Source organism: Apiospora phragmitis (assembly GCF_038363925.1).
Source record: "Apiospora phragmitis strain CBS 135458 chromosome Unknown utg000007l:1.0-2108841.0:1.0-2111359.0, whole genome shotgun sequence".
In the NCBI taxonomy this organism is placed as follows: Eukaryota; Fungi; Ascomycota; class Sordariomycetes; order Amphisphaeriales; family Apiosporaceae; genus Apiospora; species Apiospora phragmitis.
The window spans coordinates 1549352-1572137 of NW_027117405.1; the positions used below are offsets into that span (position 1 = coordinate 1549352).

Consider the following 22786-nt stretch of genomic DNA (forward strand, 5'->3'; position numbering starts at 1 on the left):
ATTCGACAAACTCATCTACTCATGTCCCATTAAACACACTTCTCGAAAAGGGACAGAACGAGTCATTAGATCTCGACTCACAATTCTCAGTGATTGGACATTGAGTTATATGAAAACAGAGTAACTATTTCCGAATGATGCCACCATACTGTTAAAAGCGATGAGCTTTCCAGAACAAGATGCGAGAAGGTTCATTGCTACAATGGTTATAGGAAAGCACGGCCCACATGGACAACCTGTATACTACACTCAGGGAGGTATCGATTTCCATTGTATCGTAGACACCTAAACTGTGTTTTTCGAAATGATGCCCCTCGCAAAATCGCCAAAGCTTATGTGTTGGTCGAGATCGACTTCGTCTTCCAGGTTCGGCTGGGTGAAGACGGCCAGGGTGTTTCGAGCAACGCCCTTGCTATATGCTCCACGTACTGAGTGTTCTACGGCCTTGAACTTGCCGCGCGTTATCCTCTCGAGCGCCTCTCCGGTCTGGAAGGCGATGCAGCCTCGGGGGATCTTGACTTGCACGGGCTCGCCCTTTCGGTTTTTTACCCACAACCCAGCCTGAGGATCTGGCGACTGTGTGAGTTCTTTCAAAGTTGGTAGCTTGTCGGGGACGTTTCCGCCGAGATCTGGGACTTTAGCGTTGACTTTCAGCTCGTCAATGAACATGGCGGAAGTCAAGCCGGTCAAGCAGCCATGGTCCTTGTGGACCGAGCACCAGTTATCTTCCTCATCGCCTCGCTTCATGATCTCTGCCGTCATCGGGTAGTAATGCAGAAGACGCGCCTTGGTCGTGGAGGAAGACTGCACGACCTTCTCCAGGTAGGCCTTGGGGTACTCCGGGATCTCCTTCTCGGCAAACTTGTCGCAAGCCCTAGCCACCAGCACGGCCGTGTCGATGATCAGTCGGCACATCTGCTCCATCGTCGGCCTGAAGCCCGGGAGCATCTCGTTCGGCGGCCAGGAGTTGGGCGCCAGATACTCGGGGAAGTCCTTCAGAGTGAAGCGATCCGTGGGCGTGGCGGCCTCCCGGTTGGGGTCGACATAGAAGGCGCAGTTTGCATAGAACGACCCCTTAAGGTCATCTGCTCCACCATCCTTCAACTGCTCACGCCCGAGCGACCACCCAACAAGATACTTGGCAGCCTCATTCGTGAACTTCTCTATAAAAAAATTCGATGAGTAGTTGTTGTGGCACATTTAATAAGTGTTTTTTCATACCAAAGTCGGATTCGCTCAAGTTGCCCATGTACGAAGCGTAGGACAGGAGTTGGTGTCTTAAGCCAGCGAACTCCTGGGGCACATCTTTCACTACCAAGATCCCCAGTGACTCCGGACCGAACGCTTCTTGTAGAGTCTCGAATGTGATATCTCCTGTTATAGTGTGAGTATCATCCACTAAAGGTGCGACTCCCGAATAGCTCGGGCCTTTTACCATTCTTAAGGTCCTTTAAGGAGACGACGACGGGCTGTGCTGTTGCCATCGTGTGGCGTTCTATTTTGATGAACTTACTAAACTTGGAAAACAGGAACGCAATCTGATGAATCTTCCAGGAACTAGAACTGAAATGCGGAAGCTCAGAGTCAGATAAATCTGTACCGGAGGCCCTTCAAGGGTCTCGTGAGCGTCCACAGGAGACCGTCGGTTTTCGAGCGCTGATATGTAAGCGCTTCCGAGTATGATGATACCCGAAAAAGGAGCGGCATCTTTCGGGACCTGGGGAAAGTGCTAACTAACAGGGGACTTGCTGCTACCCTGAATCAAGTTCTAGCGCCTATCTGACTGTATTAGGTAATCGGAAGACTGCTAAATCAACGTTCAGGCCCCACCACAGACAGCTGAAGTCGCTTAGCTTCCAGCACCGGATGGGTTAGCATACTTGCATCTGCACCTTTCAACCCCCCCTGTTGTAATTGCCGCAAGTTGACACCTCTCGCCATGGTCAAGCCATTATCCTTCAAGGGCGACAAGAAGCCCAAGAAGCGGAAGAGAACAGAAGCCGAATCGTCGAATGCCGAAGCTGGACCAAGCGAACGCGCCGTTGTGAAACCGGAGGAAGATGCGGGCGACGATGACAGTTGGGTCTCTGCCGAAGCCGTAGGCGATCTGGTTGGGCCGGTCATGTTCGTGCTCCCGACGGATCCTTCGACTTGTTTGGCATGCGATGCGAACGGCACTGTGTTCACGGATCCCATTGTGAACATCGTCGACGGAAACCCGGCTACATCAGAGCCTCATGACGTGCGCCAGGTCTGGATCGCCAATAAGATTGCCGGCACCGAACAATTCCGATTCAAGGGTCGATACAAAAAGTAAGCAGTGTCTTAATTTGAACTAGATGCAGCCATCAAATCACTAACTAGAAGAAACAACCAGATATCTCAGCTGCGACAAGTACGGTATTCTCAGCGCGACCTCGGAGGCTGTCTCGCCGCTTGAAACCTGGAACGCAATTCCCACGAGCGATACGCCAGGCACTTTCCAGCTGCAAACACTCCGCGAAACCTTCCTCACGGTCAAAGAGTCAACTAAGGCCAATGCTGCACCAGAAGTCCGTGGCGATGCTACCGACATCACTTTTGACACAACACTGCGGGTCCGCATGCAGGCGCGCTTCAAGCCTAAATTGAAGGCTACGAAAGAGGAAAAGGCGCGGGAGAAGATCAGCCGCAAAGAGCTCGAAGAGGCTGTGGGCAGACGACTCGAGGAAGAGGAAGTCAGAACCCTCAAACGGGCGCGACGGGAAGGCGACTATCACGAACAACTGCTCATGCTCAAGGTCAAGAGCAAGCATGACAAATTTGGCTGAGGCTTCTGCATTACTTGATTTAAGGGAGGTAGGTTGAGGCTACACTGCGGCTTTCCATGACTTGATGTAACCGTCCTCTCCAACGCTGAAGACCATCTGTGCTTCATCGTAGAAGCAGAAACTCCGTACAATCTCGGAAGAGTGCGCACCAGGCAGTCCTACGCTGTTCTCCTTGTCAAACGCCCACTCAGTACCCTTGGTCAGGTGAACCATCTCGAACATTTGATTCCTGTCACACTTGTCAGCGCTACAACATTATCCTGCCAGCGTACTTGACTTACTCGTGAGTCCCGGCGCCAATGACAGCTCCTGCACCGTTAGCCTTGGCAGTAACATTGGCGATATATTGGCAATTCAACGCTTGTCTCATGTCTCCAAAGTCATTGGTTGCTGAACCCTTCTCCTGGTCTTCGGCGATATTGTATAGCGCAAACCTCTCATCGTGCGAGACAGCGTATACCTCGGTATCGTTCAGGAAGCCTGCATGGTGTATAGACGCATCATGGTTCAGTGTCTGTATCACAACTTCGTCTTCATCAGTGATCTGGGTGTCATAAATGTTGACCAGACCGTCTGTTGAACCAGATAGCAGAATATTATGGTTTGTAGGGTGAAAGTTCAGCTTTATTCTGTCAGTTAGAATATCCATTCGAGCAATAAGATCCTCTAGCCAAGCTCACCTCGGTAATATCGTCACTATGAACTTCCTTATATTGGTGCCGCGGCGTGGGCGTGGAGCGTACATCCCTGATATCTTGTAAGTATAATTACAATCACACTAAAAGGCAATTGCGCGCACCAGATGAGTATGGATGCTTGGCTGGACTTAAGCTCAGTGCCTGCTACAACAGAGAAGCCTGTACTTGAGCAAGCAAGCGAAAGTACAGGTGCTTGGTTGTCTATATGACAGCGTCAGTAATCACCCGCCTTCATACAGAGAAGTAGTTCTCGGTTGTACCTGTCAAACGAGCGACTTCAGTTTCTCGTGGGTCTTTTCTCAGATCCCATAACGAGACACTGCCATCCTCTCCAGCCGTACATACGACAGAGCCAACTAAGTCAAAAGCCTTTGCGCAGGTGAGGTTGCCATGCTTGGTCTGCAGCGTGGTCAAGGGGCCTGGTCTAAGACTGAGAGGGTTGAAGACGCAGAGCTTCTGGTCCGACGAGATGGTGGCGGCTCCTTGTGCCAAGGGTATCAGGTCTAGGACATAGACCTCGTCTAAGCCGGGGTATCGGAACCCATCTACGCACGAGAGGTTGAACATGGCTTCTCTCAGATGCTTCCACTGTGAGTTTCTGCCACTTCAATGTGGTGTGGAAGTGGCCCTGAACGTGATCAAACGAGTGGATGGTGCGGAATGTAAGACCACGGCAAGACAGTCGATTTTTGGCTATTGTGTTTCCTGAACCTGAAAACAGGTATAAGTTCTTGTGATAGCCAGTCGCCTTTCACTTCTAACCTATAAAATTCATTCATCAATTTGAGCCTCCAGTACCAAAAATAGAGGGTCGGCCTGCCCCGCCTAGAAGCTGCTTCTCTTGTTGCCCCATATTATCGAGGACGGTACACTTTAGGTGCCATCAGCCAATCGTAGGGCTCTTAGCTGTTCGATTAGTGAGCTTGGCGGCTTGGCCGTTCAATTCAGCTGACGTCGCGCCCGTCATTGAGGACAGCTTGCCCAGCAGAAGCAGTCAAATAAGCAGGCAGGTGCCTCAACTTCCGGATAATCGCAAAGTGACCACGTTGGATCTGTTTTATTCCGGCAACGCAACCAACACCGTCCCCCTCTCGCTTTTGTTTTTCTCCAGGCCATTTTACCAGGTACCATGACACAATCACAGCTCCTTACCTTTCGCATATAGCATAGTTAGCCATCATGAGGCGTTGGCTTCTTTCGGTCTTCCGTAAGTACCATGCTCCAGTCCATAGGCCTAATTTGGATTCCACATGGCAAACACGGCTGACCTTTCGCTCTTCTCTCCACAGTGCTTTTGCAGGTTCTCGCCATCGCATATGCCACCGAGCAGAAAGTTCTCGGTAAAGATGGTTCCTCCGACAAGCTCCCCACCGACCAAGTCGAGTCGCAAACGAACGTCGGCTACGAATCGCAAGGAGGCTGGACTCCGTATCAAAATGGTAGGGTCTGGCCAGGAGAGAGCGTGCCAGCAGGGACAGTGCTAACATACTATCAGGATGGGAGCTAGTTGATGCCGCCATGGTCGAGTTCCGAAAGGTCAAGACCCCCTTCTACCGCAAAACGAAACGACAAACGGGCATGTTTGGGTCCATCTTCAACCTTGCGCTCAAGGCCCTACCGAGTCTGCGCACCAGCGCACCACCCCAGGAACCGGCGGCGGCGGCGACCACCATCAGCGGACCCTTGCTCGAAGGCGTCAAGCTGCTCCAACGATCCGCCGACCAGAACAACACCGACGCCATATATCTCCTTGGCCAGCTGAACTTCTTCGGCAACTTCTCCCACCCCCGGAATTTCAAAGCCGCCTTTGACCACAACAAGAGACTGGCCGAAGTCAACGGAAACAGTTCGGCTCAGCATATGGTTGGGTTGATGTACGCAACGGGCCTCGGCGATGCCGTAGAGAGGGACCAGGCCAAGGCACTGCTGTACCACACCTTTGCTGCGAACCAAGGCCATACGAGAGCGGAGATGACTATAGCGGCCCGTCATCACAGCGGCATTGGTGTGACGAAAAACTGCGACATGGCCTGCAAGTATTACAAGAGGGTTGCCGACAAGGCAATGGCTTGGATTAGATCCGGGCCACCCGGAGGGATGTCGATCGTACAGGAAGGTTACAGGATCGCTGATGAGGATGGTGGCGTCTACGGAGAAGGGGCCAGTTTTGTCAGCTCAGGAATCAATGCCCTGAAGCACAGCGTGAGCTCCGACGCTTACGCCTCCATTGACGACGTTATTGAGTACCTCGATTTGATGTCGCAGAAGGGCGATTTCAAGGCTTCTTTCAACCTGGGACGCATTTACTATGATGGCCAGCGCGGGCTCCCAAGGGATGTCGACGTGGCCAGGCGCTATTTCCTGGCCGTTGCCACCAAGTTCTGGCGCGCCAAGGACGGTCGAACTACCGAGAATGCCAAGCCTGGCCTGGATAAGTACGCGGGAAAGGCTGCTGGCTATATCGGCCGGATGTGGCTGAGAGGCGAGGGTGGTCAGTACAAGCAGAACTTCGAACATGCGAGGAAATGGTTCGAGCGCGGCATCAAGTATGGCGATGCTCAGTCGCAGTGGGGATTAGGCCTCATGTTGTTGAAAGGTTATGGCGTTGAAAAGAACCTAAAGAGAGCCACGGATCTGCTCAAAGCCGCAGCAACGGATTTCGGTCCTGCTCAAGTTGTGCTGGGTGCTCTCCATCTTGACCAAGGTACCCCGGATGATTTACGTATTGCCGGCTCTTACTTCGAGACCGCTGCGCGCTACGGTAACATCGAGGCGCAGTATTATCTTGCCGAGATGATCCACCATGGAGTCGGCCGTGATAAGACATGCAACCTGGCCATGCAGTATTATAAAGTCGTTGCCGAGAAAGCAGAACCGTTCGTGTCATCCTGGACCGAAGCCAATCAAGCCTACGAGGACGGTGACTACGAACTGGCTCTGTTGGACTATGTTCTTGCGGCCGAGCAAGGATATGAAAAGGCGCAGAATAACGTGGCCTACATGCTGGACACTATGAAGTCAAGTTTCACGGTCCCGTCGTGGCTTAAGCGCCCAACACCACGATCCAACCTCTTGCACAACTCAGCGCTTGCCTTGATCTACTGGACCCGATCGGCCGTACAGGCTAATATCGACTCATTAGTCAAGATGGGCGACTACTACCTCAATGGAGTCGGCACCGAAGCAGCTGCCGACAAAGCTGCCCAGTGCTATTCTGGGGCCTCGGAATATCTCCAAAGTGCACAGGCTCTCTACAATCTGGGTTGGATGCACGAAAATGGCGTCGGGCTGGTTCAAGACTTTCACTTAGCCAAGCGTTACTACGATCAAGCCCTGGAGACGAATGACGAGGCATATTTGCCGGTTACGCTGAGTCTTCTTAAGCTCCGAATACGCAGCGCTTGGAATACGTTCACGCATGGCAAGATCAATTCTATCCGGGATGACCCAGGTAAGCAGTTTCTTATTACCGTTGAAACTAAATTCATTCTAACATAGTTCTTCTAGCGCCGAAGAAGACCTGGTCTCCGAGTGAATGGATCGACAACTTTTAAGAGACGAGCATCGTTACTATGAGGACGGGTACGATGACATGTATGACGAAAACATGGTGGGAAGCGATGGGGAGCCCTTTGGCGAAGAGTTTGACGAGTTAGAGGGGATCATTGATAGTCTCATCATCTTGGCCTTGTGTGGCATGGTTGTCACTCTACTGTTCTACCGGCAATGGTTACAGCGTCGACGCGCCCAAAGAGAAGCCGAAGAAAATGCAGCTAGAGCAGCCGGGATGGCGCCTCCACCGCATCCGGGGCCGGTGCCTCGAGGGCTTGGAGACCCCCAGTTCCAGCCATGGGGTGTTGGAGTTGGAGGGGTGGGACACTGAGAAAACCCCAACTTAGAACTATCATGAATTGAGATACCACACACCGACTAGCGGCACATTCCCGAAACAAGTGCAGTCTTAGTCGCGATCCTGATATTCAAGCTAGAAGAGCACAGCTCGGCACATATGTATGGTCCTTCTCGGGACTCTCGGGGTGGACGGCCACGGCCTGACGACAGGGTAATAGGCGTCCGTATGTGCCGACCTCGACGATTCTGTTGATTATGAATAATGTGCTAGATCCGCGTCATACCCGTGCCATAACCTGTGCCAGAGCCCAAGCTCTGATGTCCATTGAAGACAGGTCCCAGACTACTTTGCGATATCCGACCTGAGCTCGTTCGTAGCTATCAAAATACTATGCAGAACCAGGTGGACTTTATGACTTCTTGATCATGGAAGTGCCCCTAATGCTAATATCCTCTCTCAGTGAAAGGTTAGGAGAATACTTGAGGTCGGATGAGGTTGTTGTATGGACGAATACGTTTTTTGGTGAAGTTTGCCGTCCCAATTGTAGTTGTCCCTTAATGAAACCCTTCCCAAGTCTTTTGATCAAATCTTGCATATCATATTATTATTACATAAAGTATATAAACGAGCGGTGATTAAATATTAAACCTTTTCTCTCCTTTTCTCGGGCATTCCGACGTCGAAGAACAGGAAGTAGGAAATGTGAGCGAGTGGAAGTGTATGCTTGGCACGATGATGCCACTGCCATACTCAATCGTCCCAGCCGCCTCCATAGCCGCCGCCGTAACCATGACGGCCGTATCCATGGCCGCCGCCGTAACCATGATGGCCGCCGTAGCCGTCGTCGCTGCGTTTATCATGGTAGCCACCGCCGTGGTGACCTCCACCGCCGTACCCTCCGCCGCCGTGGTGGCCTCCGCCATGTCCTCCGCCATGTCCTCCACCATAGTCCTCAGTTTCCTGGCCCGACGTATATATGTCAGTCGCTGATTGGTACTCAAAAGGGAGGGGCATCAGGGTGAGGAAGGCGCGAGCTTACCGTGTCTCGCTTACGGCTGCTCCAACCGTTATTATCCCAGTGATTATTACCCCATTTGTTGTGGTGGTGGTTATCGTAGCCCCAACCACTTTTCAATAGATGCAGAATATGGGTCAGCCAACACTTCACTGATCGGACAAAAGGAGCGCGTAAACAAAAACTTACTTGTTGTGATAGTCATGATCTCTGTGCCACCCTCATCCTGGTCCTTGCCATCGTCCTTATCATCGCCGTCGTCCCCCCCTCTTGGCAACCAAGGTCAGGGGCTCAGGGGTCTGGAACATTATTCGTTAGTTTCTTGGGTTCACTTTATCTCGGATGAGTGTATGTGTGAGCGGGTAGGTTGGTGAGTGTATGTGTGTGATGCCATCTCTGGTTTTCGTCGGCGACAACATGATGACTTACGTCAGGGGCGGCGGCCCGCTTATCCATGGGCTCAACTTCATTGCCGGGGGTGGGGTTGGCAAGGACGTTGGTTCCCAGGAGGAGGACGGCAGCCAGTGTCAGCTTCTTCACCATGGCGAAGAAGGTCTTGGGTTATCTAAATTATGTTTGATGCAGGATATACGAGTACTAATGGTTTGATGAGGAAGAAGAAAATGAATTCGAGATGCGATTGTTCCAGACTTAAATACTCGTTGGTGTAGCCCGAGAGACTGCGCCCTTGTGACTGTCCCTCTTCCTCGTTCTGTTGACGTTCGGGCTTAGTGATGTGCGCTATGGTAGTCCTCGTCTCTTTCACCCATCCATCCATCCACACAAAAGCCGGTCATACATGGCCATTTCGACTGCTACAACCACGGCATTTCGAACGGCATCCGACGCACCTAGACCACAGGCCATTGTTCACTTGGGGGAACCAGAGCCGGGCGACCGGAGGGCGTAGCCCCAACTCTCGTGTAGACAAGGCATCGAACCGAGGTCTAGAGCTGCGCCCACGATCGTGTGTCGAGAACAGATAACAGTCGTCTCAGGAACAAAGCAGTAAGGCGCGTACGAACGGTGGAGGGCTGTGACTCTCTCTCTCTCTCTTCCGCAGAACCCGGGCCCAGCAGTCGCGAAACGACCATCGATAAAGTTCGGACGATGCGGCGGAACCGCGAACGACTGCGGAGGACGACGTTAGTGTAGCCGCGGAACAGTGCGGACCCCCCTGACCCGGCGACTGATTGTCGATCTCCGCCGGAACAGAGTTTGCTAGGCTTTTGCGGTGTCTGGGACCCGTGGCTGTGGTACTGGGGTCATACTATGGTAATGACACGGTGGGTAAGGGATCATGACGAAACCCGGGCTAACTACCCACCATCCCCGCGATGAACTCGACCAGGTGTGCCTCCTTGCCGCCTTTGCTGCAAGTAGGGTATTAGGAGTGGGCCATAAGTCTAAGAAGAATAATTTAAGGGCCGAATCCAGAACGAAGTTACCGAGAATGTCGCAAGGTGTCCCCTCAGCCGCCCCCCGCGAGAGATTTGATTTTGGGTTGGGACCGTCCAGCATCTATCCCTTAAGCTGACAAATCCACACAAGAAGATCTGGCCCAGCTCGATGAAGCTTATCTCTGCTTCAGTGCCGCGAATACCGGGCTTGAGAAGCAAGGCTCCTCCCCCTCGGATTTTGTGAGTAAGGCCGTTCTAATGCCGCTGACGAAGGCTTGGATGCCTGAGCTGTCTTGGATCAACACGCGTCGCGTGGACATGATGACATTCCATATTTCTAAGCCATGAGTGTTCCCAACGCCCCCAAGTTCCAGCAGTCAAGTTCTTGCTTGCATAGCCCCTCTCAGCCTTTGACTCGAGGCTAGTCTAGGTCTGGTACCATTGCAAGGGCTCATGTCCGTCATAATGAAGTGTCATGGTCCTACTTGTAATACCGATAGTCTACGGCGGATGAGACATCGGCCTATTCATCAGGCGAGATCCAGCCAAGCTTTGCGCTTCAGTAAATATCTGGGGATTTCTCTGGGCCATCGATCCGGTCAGTCGGTAGATGAACGAAAGGCGATGAACAGTCGGTAGTTGACCGAAGGGCGATGAATGCAAATATCTTGATTATATTTTAAGTTTTGCTTGTATATAGTCGAAAAACATGATAACCCAGTGATATCACACCTCTACCTCGGCCTCCGACTGGTGCTCGTCCGACTGCACCTTCCTAGACTGGGTCTTCTGGATCAGCGGGATGCCAAAGCCGGTCCACAGCGTCAGGGCAATCACGAAGGCCAGCGCACTCCCCAGCCATGCGTGGCCTTGAAGTGAGGCGCCTGCGAGCTCGGGAACTGCAGCTGCTGGAACGGGATGACCACGGCGCCGCCCACCGACGTCATCAGACCCAAGATGAAGGCGCGCTTCTGCTGGTCGCCGCCGCAGCACTCGTTGCACCAACCCGCCAGCAACGGCGTGAAACAGCCGTAGGTGCCCATGGCGATGAACACGAACATGCGCAAGCCGTGGGGCACCTCCCACGCCGCCAAGACCGAATAACAGAAAATCAGGATGAGCCCGACCACCAGGCATACAGGGCCGCGGCTCCCGATCTTGTCAGCGACGAAACCCGTGGTCAGCATGGTAACGAAGTTGACGGCCCCGAGCGAGGTGGGGATGTTGTTGATCTGCGGGATCGTGTACCAGTGCGTCGACTTCAGGTACAAGGTGAAATATTGCATCACGTACGACCCCACCGTCAAGCTCCAGAGCGCGTACCCCAGCGGGAAGACGTAGACCTGCCAGCTGGTAAAGATGCGCTTGAAGACGGAGAGGTCGAGCTTGCCGATGGGCTTACGGCCTTCCTCCTCGATGCGCTCGCGCGCGCGCTGTCGCTCCCACTCATTCAAGTACCAAGCCTTGGTGTTGTGAGGAGTGTCAGGATGGCAGAACTATAAGAATGAAAAGTTAGTTCCCCGAGGCGATCGCATATGTAAAGGTAAAGGGAAAGCATCAGATACATACAATACCATAAACAGCGATAGGAATGGCGAGAATGAAGTCAAAGATGAACAGCCACCGCCACGCTGACATGCCGCCATGTCCCTCCATGCCGCTATAGAGTGCGGCCTGCAGGTAGCCCGAGAACATCTGACCCAGGACGCCCGAAATCACGAAGAGGGCCGAACGTCGCGCCAGCTCGCTTTTCCTGTACCAGGAACCCAGCGTGTACTCGATGCCCGGCCATGCAGCCGATTCAAACAAGCCGATGCAGAACCTCAGCGCATAAAACTCGGAAGCGGTATTGCACTTGTACAAGAACAGCACAAAGAGGGACCAGCAGGTCAGACAGAAGGGCAGCCAGTACCGGGGCCGTATGACGGTGATGATGAGGTTGGCGAACGGGGCGCCGATGAGCTGGCCGATGTTGAAGAATGTGTTCATCCAGGAGAGCTCATTTCCCGGGCCGAAGCCAAGCTCCTCCTGCATGCCCGAGGCGTATGCATTGGTGACATTGTTGCTATCGAGCCACTTGACGAAGAAGCAGAGGCAGGAGTAGGACAGGAGGAACCAATCCAATTTGAAGATGAGCCGTTTCTCCTCGGGGCTCGTCCCGGGTTCGTGCCAGTGAAACCATCCCGACAGTTTAGTTGAGCCGGACGCTTGCGGCGCAGCAGCACCTGGCGGACCCGACGCCGTCGTACCAGCGAATTTCCCGTCCCCGGGATCGGCCGAATTGTAGGTGCTGGACGACTTTTCATTTGTCGGCGCCGGCGCATCGCGTCGTTCGCCACGCTTGTCGCCGGCCGAGGCAGAAGTAGCTGGAGGACCCGTTTGAGCGTCGGCGCCGACCAATTTGGCCGCCTGAATCTCCTCGATGGGGGCGGACATGGTGTTGGTGGTCGTGAGTGGGCACCAGACAGATTGACGAGGAGTCCAAGGACGGGGTTGACCACACACTCGGATTTTCGTCTCGTAATCAAAATGCAAAGACCCGCTGCCCGTAATGACGGCCGTACGAGGGGGGCTAGAAGGGTGGACGAAGAAAAGGTCGGTTTATGAAGACTCAAGAGAATGCCCAGCAGCCCATGCTAGCTGATATCCATCGGGCCTATTCTTCCGTATTGAACCGTTGCAAAAGGTCAAGCGCAATTGTACCATACAGGGGCTAAATCACAACAAAGCCATTTATTTGCCGTGTCAAACTTCGCAGCCAGGTACCGGGGCTAGGCTGGGGGCGAAGGCCTGGTCTTCCCGGCCGAGAGAGAGGGAGCGCTGTCGTAAGGCGAGTTCAGGTGGTGGGTATTAACTGGACTTGGAAGATATTGTCGGGCTATCTTCCGACAGTAAACTGGGGTAGATATCGCTAGTCGGGGATGCCCTAAGATGGACCTGGACCCCGGTGGGATAATAAAAGCCATGATCGACATGGCATTTTCACTCTATGCTGCTCGCCATTATCTGAGAAGCAGATGTTGATTGCCCGATCGATGGCATCAATTGAGCTGCAACAGGCAGAAGAAAGAGTGGGTGGTTGATACGAAGAATGGCGTGCGAAAATTGGATGTGAGCAACACTGGGCTAGCGGAGGCGGGTCGGACTATACTCCGCTTGGGGAACAAGTCGAATCAATCAGTTGAGAAACACTCTAATACCTCACCCAGCGGACAACTGCCGCCGGCCATGCTATTCTGATAGGACAACATTTGCTGCTTGTCGAAGACGCGATCGTTGGCGATGGGTCTGACAGTATTGATAACTAATAAATAAGTATACACTCGAGGCGGCTGTCGTTCCTGTAAGAGACACCGCGGTTGGCTTGACTCGTGCCTAGTGGTGTAATTATCCAATTGGCCTTATACACAACATGGCAGATATCAGAGTCGCTATAGATCGGGGTGGCACCTTCTGTGATGTGGTGGCACAAGCTGAGGGCCGCGAGCCCATCATCTTCAAGCTGCTGTCTGAAGATCCCTCGAATTATAGAGATGCCCCGACGGAAGCCATTCGGAGGGTGCTTGAGGTGGTTGAGGATAGGACAATACCAATAGGAGATAAGTTGGATGGATCGCGGATTGGTGAGACATCCAGTGTGGTGACCTTTTAGTTTGCAGCATGGCTAATGCATACGATATGATAGCGGCTTGCAGGATAGGCACAACCGTGGCCACAAATGCACTGCTCGAGCATAAAGGCGAGAAATTCGCATTCGTGACGACCAAGGGTAAGGCAGGCCGAAAATAGCCTATTGCATAGACAGGGGAGCTAATTCGACTTCGCGATAGGCTTTGCAGATGTCTGCGTCATCGGGGATCAGTCACGCCCCAAACTCTTCGACCTCAACGTCCGGAAGCCCAAGGCGCTCCACGCGGCGGTCATCGAGGTCGACGAGCGCGTCACCGTCGAGGACTACGACCTCAACCCTTTCCCCTCGGACCGGAGCGCGGCGGCATCGCAAGATGCCGATCCCGATCTCGTCACCACGCCCAGCGGCGAAATCGTCCGCATCCTGAAGCGCATCGACCCAGCCCAGGTCCGGGAGCAGCTCCAGAGTCTCCGGGACCAGGGGTTCGAGTCGCTGGCGATCTGCTTCATGCACGCCTACATCTTCCCGGACCACGAGGACGCCGTGGCGGCCCTGGCCCGCGACGTGGGCTTCCGGTTCGTGACGACGTCGGCCCAGACCAGCCCCGTCGTCAAGCTGCTCAACCGCGGCAACTCGACGTGCTCGGAGGCGTACCTGTACCCGATCATCCGCAAGTACGTCGAGAACTTCGAGTCCGGATTTGCTCGGCTGCCGCAACGGGTCGAGTTCATGTGCTCGGACGGCGGCTTGAAGCAGGCGCAGAAGTTCAAGGGCAACGAGGCGCTGCTCAGCGGACCGGCGGGTGGCGTGGTAGGTATCGCCCGCTCGTGTTTTGACGAAGTGGAGGGAACACCGATCATTGGGTTTGATATGGGTCAGTGACACTAACCCCTTTTCCCTTCCTACCCCTATTCCGTCCTCACTTGCTCACAGTATATATATGATGTTAGGCGGTACGAGTACTGACGTATCCCGATTCGATGGGAAATATGACCATCTCACCGAGACCACAATTGCTGGCCGAACGATAGCTGTACCAATGCTGAATATTTCCACTGTGGCTGCCGGAGGAGGCTCGATCCTCTTTGCGCGAAGTGGTCTTCTGGTCGTTGGGCCCGAGAGCGCAGGCGCACACCCAGGTCCTGCCTGCTACAGGAAAGGCGGACCCCTGACCGTGACCGACGCCAACCTGTTCCTCGGCCGACTGGTGGTTTCTTCGTTCCCGTCCATCTTCGGGGAGCATGCCGACCAGCCGCTCGACCGCGATGTCGTGGTGAAGAAATTCCAAGACATCACGGCCGAGTTCAACCAGCAGACCTCACAGAACCTAACGGCGGAAGAAGTCGCGCTGGGTTTCCTCAACGTCGCCAACGAGGCCATGAGCCGGCCGATACGGAACATCACCGAAGCCAGGGGCTTTGCGCCGGAGCGGCATAACCTTGTCAGCTTTGGCGGAGCAGGTGGCCAGCATGCTTGCTCGATAGCCGACAAGTTGGGAGTGAAGAGGATACTGATCCACAAATGGTCTTCGCTGCTCTCCGCCTATGGCATCTCTCAGGCGGAGTTGCAACACGAGTCGTACGAGCCTTACGCCGGCAAGTTCACCATGGAAGGACTGGGCCATATCCGGGAGCGGTTAAAGGGGCTTAAGCACCAAGTCTCCGCAGAACTGTTGTCCCAGGGGGCGGAAGTGGAATCGATTACCTACGACGAGTCCCTGGTTCTACGCTACTTCGGTACGGATACGACCATCACGATATCCAAACCCGAAGACGAGGGCTATGGGTCTGCCTTCAAAGCACATCATCTACGCGAATTTGCATTCACCCTGAACCGTGACATCGTCATTGACTCGATCAAAGTCAGGGGAACTGGATCGGCCAGTGCTGTTGCGCGTGACGAGCCACCATTCAAGGAGCTGGCCTCTCTGGCCGCGGACAGTAATAATACCAAGCAAGCCGAAGAAACACAAAGTGTGTACGTTAGCGGAGGCTGGCGGGATGTGGGCGTGTTCCGGCTCGAGAAGGTCCCAAAGGGGTCGGTGTTGGAGGGACCAGCTCTGGTCATCGACAAGACTCAGACCATCTTCGTGGAACCCAGGTTCAGGGGGTACATCTTATCCAATCACGTCGTTCTGGAGAAGGTACAGGAAGAGCCATCGTCTACATCCGGCACTACTACCACAATATCAGCCGACTCCATCAACCCTATCCAATTATCCGTCTTCGCCCACCGGTTCATGTCCATCGCCGAACAAATGGGCAACACCCTGCAGCGCACGTCGATATCCACCAGCATCAAGGAGCGGCTCGACTTCTCCTGCGCCATCTTCTCCCCGAACGGCAAGCTAGTCGCCAACGCGCCGCACATCCCGATCCACCTGGGCTCGATGCAGTTCGCGATCCAGTACCAGCACCGGCTCTGGGCGGGCCAGCTGGCCGCCGGCGACGTGCTCCTGACCAACCACCCGCAGTGCGGCGGGACGCACCTGCCCGACCTGACGGTCGTCAGCCCCGTCTTCTTCGACGGCCGGGTCGTCTTCTACGTGGCCTCGCGCGGCCACCACACTGACATCGGTGGCAAGGGCATCACGTCCATGATGCCCGAGAGCAAGGAGCTGTGGGAGGAGGGCATCAACATCAAGTCGATGAAGATCGTCAGCGGCGGCCGCTTCCTCGAGGACGACGTGCGCGCCGCCTTCGCCCGGGCGGGCGAGTTCCCCGGCTGCAGCGCGACGCGGCGCATCGCCGACAACCTGTCGGACCTCAAGGCGCAGATCTCGTCGAATCAGCGCGGCATCACGCTGTTGGGAAAACTGTGCGACGAGTTCGGCCTGTCCGTCGTCCACACGTACATGCACGGGATCCAGGCCAACGCCGAGGTCGCCGTGCGCGACTTCTTCAAGCGCGTGGCCAAGGAACAACAGCAAACCACGGCACACAACAAATCCCTGGAGGCGACCGACTACTTCGACGACGGGACGCCGATCCGCGTGCGCATCACCCTCGACGCCGACACGGGCTCCGCCGTCTACGACTTCGCCGGCACGGGCCCGCAGACCTGGGGCAACTACAACTGCCCCGTCAGCATCACGCACTCGGCCATCATCTACACGATCCGGTGCCTGGTGGACGCCGACATCCCGCTCAACGAGGGCTGCCTGGCGCCCGTCTCGATCCGGATCCCGCCAGGCTCGATCCTGAACCCGACCCCCGCCGTCGCCGTGTGCGGCTCGACGCTCGCGAGCCAGCGCGTCGTCGACGCCATCCTGCGGGCCTTCGGCCGCTGCGCCGCGTCCCAGGGCTGCGCCAACAGCTTCGGCTGGGGCATGGGCGGGCGGGACACGGCGGACCCGACCAAGATCCTACCCGGCTGGAACTACGGCGAGTCACTGGGCGGCGGCGTGGGCGCGGGCCCCGGCTGGCACGGCGAGGCCGCCACCAACGTGCACTCGACCAACACGCGCAACACGGATCCCGAGGTCATCGAGAAGCGCACGGCCGTCCTGGTGCGGCGCTACGGCGTCCGCCGCGGCAGCGGCGGGGCCGGGAGGTACCGCGGCGGCGACGGCTGCGTGCGCGAGATCGAGGCCCGCGTGCCGCTCAAGTTCAGCATCCTGAGCGACCGCCGCGTGTACCGGCCCTACGGCATGGCCGGCGGCGGGCCCGGGGCGGCCGGTCGAAACTACGTGTACAAGTTCAACGACGAGGGCGTGCTGGAGAGGATCAACATCGGCGGCAAGGCGGTGGTGACTTTGAATGCCGGAGAGATCATGCAGATCAATACCCCAGGAGGTGGCGGTTGGGGCACCTCTGATGATGATGATGATGTAAAAGTTGATTGTCATGGCGAAGAACAGGAACAGCTGGGTTAAGGGATAGACTATATATCTGCCACCTTTTTCCACACTCGAAAATCCAAAGTACCACCCTTTCTGCTCATTATGCCCCCAGTAACGAGACGGGCTTGCATTAAAATTTTATGCCATGCAATCATAGACACAGATGCCTACCTAGCAATCCGACCATTTGACCCAATGGATACAGTATATACATGTCTGCTTTTCAGAAAGCACTCGAGCGAGCATTCTCAGTCCGGGGGCAGAGTAGCCACCCCCGTTTGGGGGATGTCCTCCCCAAAGGCAGTAGTGTCATGAGAGATATGAGTAGAACAATGCGAACTCAGCGGCCTCGCCTCAGGATGCACTTCGCGGACCACATGTGCCGCGCTCTTATGTAGCATGCCCGGTGAACCTTGAAACAGCGTGGGCCTCTTCACATGAATGGTCCCGCTCGTCGATGACCTAGCGTCCGCAGAGTATGCCGATTCGGAATAGGTATCGGCGCCGGGGCCTCCATAATCTTCCTCCTCCTCCTCCTGCTTATAATCCGATTGCACTCTCGGTGACTCGGGCGCCCAGTGTTCCATTATATTCAAGGACCATGACGTCGGCGTCGTAGAGGTGAGTTCCGGGATGACCTTCCCACTCAAGAGCACGCGCCGAAGCGAAATCGAATGCACAAAGGTGCCCATCATCCACTCGTCGACTTTTCGTACCAGCGTCTGCGCACGCCGGGCTTCCTTTTCGCCCAGCGTGGGGTCGCGCTCCAATCGGAAGGGTGTGTCGATGGCTCTGGCATGGAGACGCCCCATGGGACGCGCCGCGGGAGACCGGCTGATATCGGTCTGGAGGCACTCGAGCATCCGCGCGATTGCGTGAGGACCTGCCCGTTTAAGGGCATCGTCTCGGTTGTAGGCGCGGTTCTGCAGGCGCAGTACGTCCAGGAGCGTGGCACAATGCACCGGCGGCTTCTTGTCCTGTAGAGGCAGCTGCCAGCAGGAGTTCACCCGGTGCGTCACCGCATACGAGCTGCCCGTGCTTATTGAATGACAGAGTATATCATGTGCTGAGGACTTGTACGTTTCGAGTGTCAGCAACTCCTCGTAGCCCGATATCGCCAGCTCTTCTTGAAGACAACCAATGATATAGCAAACACGGGAATATTCTCGTCGACCCAGGATCTGGACCGTTTCGTCCCTGTCTAGTTTGGCCAAGGCATTGCATATTTCGGTCACGCAGGCGGATTGGTTCCAAGGATGGCCGGTGAGCTCTCCTTTCGGCATGCGATAGTCCAAGCGCCGCATCAGACCCGACGATTGCAAAATCTCGGATATTTCATAGAGGAGATTGAGCGAGGAAACAGGATAGGAAAGTTGCGAGGTGCCATCGAGTCTGGCAATGGGGATATTTGAAGGCTCAGGGGCGGAACCCCATCGGCGGAAGAGCTCATCAATCCAGGGCTTGTCGGGCCACTCTTTTGGTGACCCTTGGTTGAAGTCGTAAAGCATCATCTTGTGGCAAACTGCCAAATGAGTCATAAAGTCGGCTTTACCCTCGAAAGAAGCAACACCCTCACAGCTTCCGAACGCATGACGCTTGACCAGATGTTGGCCTTGTCGGATAAAGCACTCGTCATCAGTCCAGTAGAATTTGAAGCTGCAGAGTTTGCAGACCGAGTATCCGGCAACCCCCTGGTATTCGAAGACATCGTCGATGCCATTTAGTGCGCCGCAGCTCCAGTGACATATCTGGGGTGGGGTAGGGTTATGCGCTGGATCTCGCAGTGGTTTCTGTTGCCTACTATTCTGAACTGGCCGATAGCGCCGGATACTGGGCTTGCTGCTATAGGATGAACCGCTCTTCTCGATCTCTTTTCCCGCATAATGAGAAGAGCTTGATGCCATGCTCTCCGTACTTGACTGAATGTCTGACACCTCGTTTGGTACGAAAACGGCCTCCTTCTCGAGCTGTTGTAGTCTCTGTTCGAACCGGGCACACTTCTCGGCCGCAGCTTCGTCGTAAAATCTGGAGCGAGTCAGAACGTAAGTCCACAGAGTCCGGAGGCTTGGTAAGGACATGCCTTCCAAGAAACTTAAGATGAAGCCATATAACGGTCCTATGCGCAGCCAGCTTGGTGGATAGTTCGTCGAAGACTTCTCGATAGCAGGCGTACCGTACTCGCTTGAACAAGTCATTCCAGTGATTGCCACAGGATGGTTGCAATGCCTCATCGGCGACCCAGTCATTGACTTGGAGCAGGCAGTCTTGTAGGTCGGTCTCCAACCTGCCAAGAAACATCTCGAGCCTGGGATCCTCAGACGATATATCGTCGTGCTTGTTGAGCAAGTTGACAGCGTCTTCTATTGTCTGTTCCAAGGACCGCAAATCTTTGAGCAAATCTGGTGCTGTCCGTGGCTGATATCTGATGCGGTTTAGGTGATCCCTTAAGACAACAATGGCTGTCAAAGAGCCATAAGAGAGCCATCGAATACTCGTGACCGTCTTGGCTACAGCACTAAATTCACCCGATCCGCTGTCCATGATGGATAACCCAGAGGATGCAACATTACATGAACTTCTAAGGGAAGTCTCCACGGAACGGCCAGGGCGGCTGTCTGGGTTTGATATGCAAAGGCGCCCGCCATTCTGGAAGGAAGCTTGGCTCTAGATGACCGAGTCCAGACGAACCTCAATGCATGGCTACGCCAAACAGGAGCTACCCGAATAGGTAGGCGTGCATATATCAGACAAGATCTGAATCGGAGCGCCATCAAACTCCTAAGTGGTTGCTTGGTGCACAGATATCGGCCAACTTGGGCAATCAATCAGCAGGCCATACATCATGTGAGACTCTCGGGCTATTGCATCAGCTCCCATAGACCAGTATCTTATGCGAATGGATTGTAGATCTTTGTTCATGTAGATCTGCTAGGCGTGATCTGCTTGCCCAGGCAGCCTTTGGGAGCCGAAGTCTGATCCATGAAACTGTCCTTACCCTGGCTCTGCTTTACAGGCTGGGGTATACCAAGAAGGCCCATGATGCAAAGTACCAATCCACTGCCGAGCTTGCTGATCGGCAATACCATTTTCTTGCGCCAGAAACGAAAAGCCTTGAACGGCCAACTTGGACACGGTTCATCCACGAAACAAACTTCGCTGAAGTTGCCCGCAATAATATAATTCGTCCGTTCCAATGCCACTCAGATTGTAGTTGGCCCTGGACCCTTGATACGTGATTGTCAGCTTGTGACACATTCTCGGCAAATACGTCAAATCGCAATGGAAGTGGCTCAGCATAAACCTGGGCCGGACCTTTGGCTACATGGTTCTCGCTTATCGCTGTCGTTCGTAACTGCCTTTGGTAGATACACACATATGTACTAAATACCTGCTCCAAAAACATCGCGAGGTCAGGGGTTGCCGTACACATGGATATACTTGCCAGATCATTCATCCCAGAGACTTAATTGCCGTTCTGGGCTATGCTCAGGCTCGCGTTTCTCAATACTCCACCAGTATCGTACGCCCTTTATTCGACAGCAAGTTTCCCAAGTAGGAACTTCCATTTGTTGGCAATTAGGCTTTGTCGTCTGACGTACGAAACAGTGGCAATGAAACGTGCATGCCTGACAAGGTGATTACTACTCCTCGTACTCGAGAAGAGCCGCAGAGACGGTGTTTGAACTCTAATCGCCTTCGGGCTCTAGTATTGGAGCCCAGTGCAGTGCTAGGCAGCTACTTGATATACGAGCCTCGATGCCGTGCTAATTGATAAAAGGAAGCGGAGCGCATCTCACAAACGATGGGCGGGGAAGAACCGGCATGGCCAGATCGCGGGACTCGTTATGAAGGAAGGGGGTATTTGTTATAATTACAAGCTGTACTGCTCATCCAAGCTCTAATAGATTAAACCAGGCACGGATATATCCCCGTAGCGTCCTGTCGTCAAAATACGACTAATGCTGCTGGCTACTCTCGAACCCATGTGACCCACCCAACCGACGCCGGAGCTGATGCTGTACAAGTAAAGACAAGAACGAAAGAAAGTAAGACAAAGGTACGAGTAAAAATGAAATATAGAGACGAACTGCAACCGTAGAAAGGTGTACAGCCATGTGATTGCTCGTGAACGTAGCGGCGACGATGCCGGGGTATATCTTCGAGACTCCTTCCGCCAACCATTCGTGTCGGACCTCTCATAGCGGCCATCACAGCCATAACAGCCACTTCACCGAGCTGACTATACCGCTCCCAATGCCCATGAAGATCCTTGCAATCATAACGATGAACCACACGTACCACATGAGCCCAACGAGAGCCCACTCGACCAGGAGCCAGCCGCCGCGCCTCGCCCATCTGAAGCGCCGCCGCTTGCGCCGCATCAGCTTGTCGATCACGTCCAGGACGTGCTTGACCTTGAGCCGCTGCCCGTCGTTGATGTCCCGCGAGCACTCGTCGGCATCGTCGGCAGCGCGCCGCGTCATGTCGATCAGCTCCGTCGCGACGCGCTGGTGTAGCGCGTCGGCGCGCCCATGCAGATGTCGCACCTCGTTCTGCGCGAAGGCGTGCATCTGCTTCTCGAGGGCGAAGCTAGACGCCTCAACACCGGAACTGAGGATGCGCGCGCTGGTTGCGTACAGATCTCGCTGGGAGACGGCAAGGCTGGCCTGCTCTGCAGGGGTGAACTGTGACAAATCATCCCACGATAGGCCGGTAGGCGTCCCCTGCAGCGCAGATAACGCCCGCGGTTCCTCGAAGCGGCGAGCGATTTCCATGGCCTTGATGCCCGACGAGAGGACAAGGGCACGAAGGCGGGCGGCTTCGCGCTTCGAGATTTGCGCTTTCCGCTGCGGTGCCGACGACTGATCTGATATTGACCAATGACGTGAGTCATGCAAGGAGTCGCGGTGCCTTTTCGAGAGTGACGGTACGGTCAGAACGGCCTTGAGTTGGCCAGAAGATTTTTGCACTCCGTCAACTACCTGAGACCGTCTTCGTTCGTCACCTTCCGACTCGGGCACGTCGGAAACAAAAGGATCACCGTTATTGAGCTGCGCTATTGGCGACGAGCCCGGTGAGGCGCTCATCACATCAATGCGTGGAGGTTTGAGTTTATCAAAACGGTTTGAACGTCGACTTGAGGGGCGAGATACGTCTGCGGGGACTTTAAGTCCGCCTGCTTCAGGGGAAGCTGACTTGTCGACGTCCGATGCGGGTTTGAAGGTAGGCATCACATCCAAATAGTGCTTGGCTTGTCGGTTCTCCTGGGGCAGAGTTGATTCCGTCTGCGAAATGGGCTCCGAACCTCCAGACCTTCCTCCAGAGATCCCCTGCTCTGATTCATCGCTAGATGTATCGGACGTTGAACCATCGTCTTCTTGGTCTTTCTTCCACAGAAGATCCGATACTTTCGACACACCACCGCGGATGATCCCATCAATCTTGGCACCTCCTTTGAAGATGGTCCGTAGTCCACTTTGGTCATCACGCCCCAGTCTGAGACTGCCCATGGATTTATGGGACTTGTGGCTCTCGCCA

At 54.6% G+C, this 22786-nt stretch overlaps 9 protein-coding genes across 9 annotated transcripts; 3 read left to right on the forward strand and 6 right to left on the reverse strand.

The window, feature by feature from the left end:
- Positions 1–285: 285 nt before the first annotated feature.
- Positions 286–1484, reverse strand: PG994_007428 (uncharacterized protein; the record flags this gene model as incomplete). The annotated part of the gene is made up of 3 exons (XM_066858837.1): positions 286–1163; positions 1222–1374; positions 1436–1484. The coding sequence occupies 3 exons, from the start codon at positions 1482–1484 to the stop codon at positions 286–288; spliced, it is 1080 nt and encodes a 359-aa protein (XP_066715779.1).
- A 455-nt stretch (positions 1485–1939) lies between these two features.
- PG994_007429 (uncharacterized protein) lies at positions 1940–2810 on the forward strand (the record flags this gene model as incomplete). Its single annotated transcript, XM_066858838.1, has 2 exons — positions 1940–2313; positions 2378–2810. 2 exons carry the CDS (start codon positions 1940–1942, stop codon positions 2808–2810), a joined length of 807 nt encoding a protein of 268 aa, XP_066715780.1.
- Positions 2811–2849: 39 nt separating this feature from the next.
- Positions 2850–4075, reverse strand: PG994_007430 (WD domain-containing protein; the record flags this gene model as incomplete). The annotated part of the gene is made up of 5 exons (XM_066858839.1): positions 2850–3039; positions 3092–3432; positions 3491–3557; positions 3610–3709; positions 3769–4075. 5 exons carry the CDS (start codon positions 4073–4075, stop codon positions 2850–2852), a joined length of 1005 nt encoding a protein of 334 aa, XP_066715781.1.
- A 612-nt stretch (positions 4076–4687) lies between these two features.
- PG994_007431 (Protein sel-1-like protein 2) lies at positions 4688–7391 on the forward strand (the record flags this gene model as incomplete). The annotated part of the gene is made up of 4 exons (XM_066858840.1): positions 4688–4715; positions 4798–4947; positions 5004–6959; positions 7066–7391. The coding sequence occupies 4 exons, from the start codon at positions 4688–4690 to the stop codon at positions 7389–7391; spliced, it is 2460 nt and encodes an 819-aa protein (XP_066715782.1).
- Positions 7392–8111: 720 nt separating this feature from the next.
- On the reverse strand, positions 8112–8919 carry PG994_007432 (uncharacterized protein; the record flags this gene model as incomplete). The annotated part of the gene is made up of 2 exons (XM_066858841.1): positions 8112–8321; positions 8806–8919. 2 exons carry the CDS (start codon positions 8917–8919, stop codon positions 8112–8114), a joined length of 324 nt encoding a protein of 107 aa, XP_066715783.1.
- A 1583-nt stretch (positions 8920–10502) lies between these two features.
- On the reverse strand, positions 10503–12212 carry PG994_007433 (uncharacterized protein; the record flags this gene model as incomplete). The annotated part of the gene is made up of 3 exons (XM_066858842.1): positions 10503–10667; positions 10700–11272; positions 11346–12212. 3 exons carry the CDS (start codon positions 12210–12212, stop codon positions 10503–10505), a joined length of 1605 nt encoding a protein of 534 aa, XP_066715784.1.
- Positions 12213–13188: 976 nt separating this feature from the next.
- PG994_007434 (uncharacterized protein) lies at positions 13189–17281 on the forward strand (the record flags this gene model as incomplete). The annotated part of the gene is made up of 4 exons (XM_066858843.1): positions 13189–13399; positions 13462–13545; positions 13607–14281; positions 14358–17281. 4 exons carry the CDS (start codon positions 13189–13191, stop codon positions 17279–17281), a joined length of 3894 nt encoding a protein of 1297 aa, XP_066715785.1.
- A 215-nt stretch (positions 17282–17496) lies between these two features.
- On the reverse strand, positions 17497–19789 carry PG994_007435 (uncharacterized protein; the record flags this gene model as incomplete). The annotated part of the gene is made up of 2 exons (XM_066858844.1): positions 17497–19273; positions 19422–19789. The coding sequence occupies 2 exons, from the start codon at positions 19787–19789 to the stop codon at positions 17497–17499; spliced, it is 2145 nt and encodes a 714-aa protein (XP_066715786.1).
- Positions 19790–21456: 1667 nt separating this feature from the next.
- PG994_007436 (uncharacterized protein) lies at positions 21457–22758 on the reverse strand (the record flags this gene model as incomplete). Its single annotated transcript, XM_066858845.1, has 1 exon — positions 21457–22758. One exon carries the CDS (start codon positions 22756–22758, stop codon positions 21457–21459), a length of 1302 nt encoding a protein of 433 aa, XP_066715787.1.
- Positions 22759–22786: the final 28 nt, after the last annotated feature.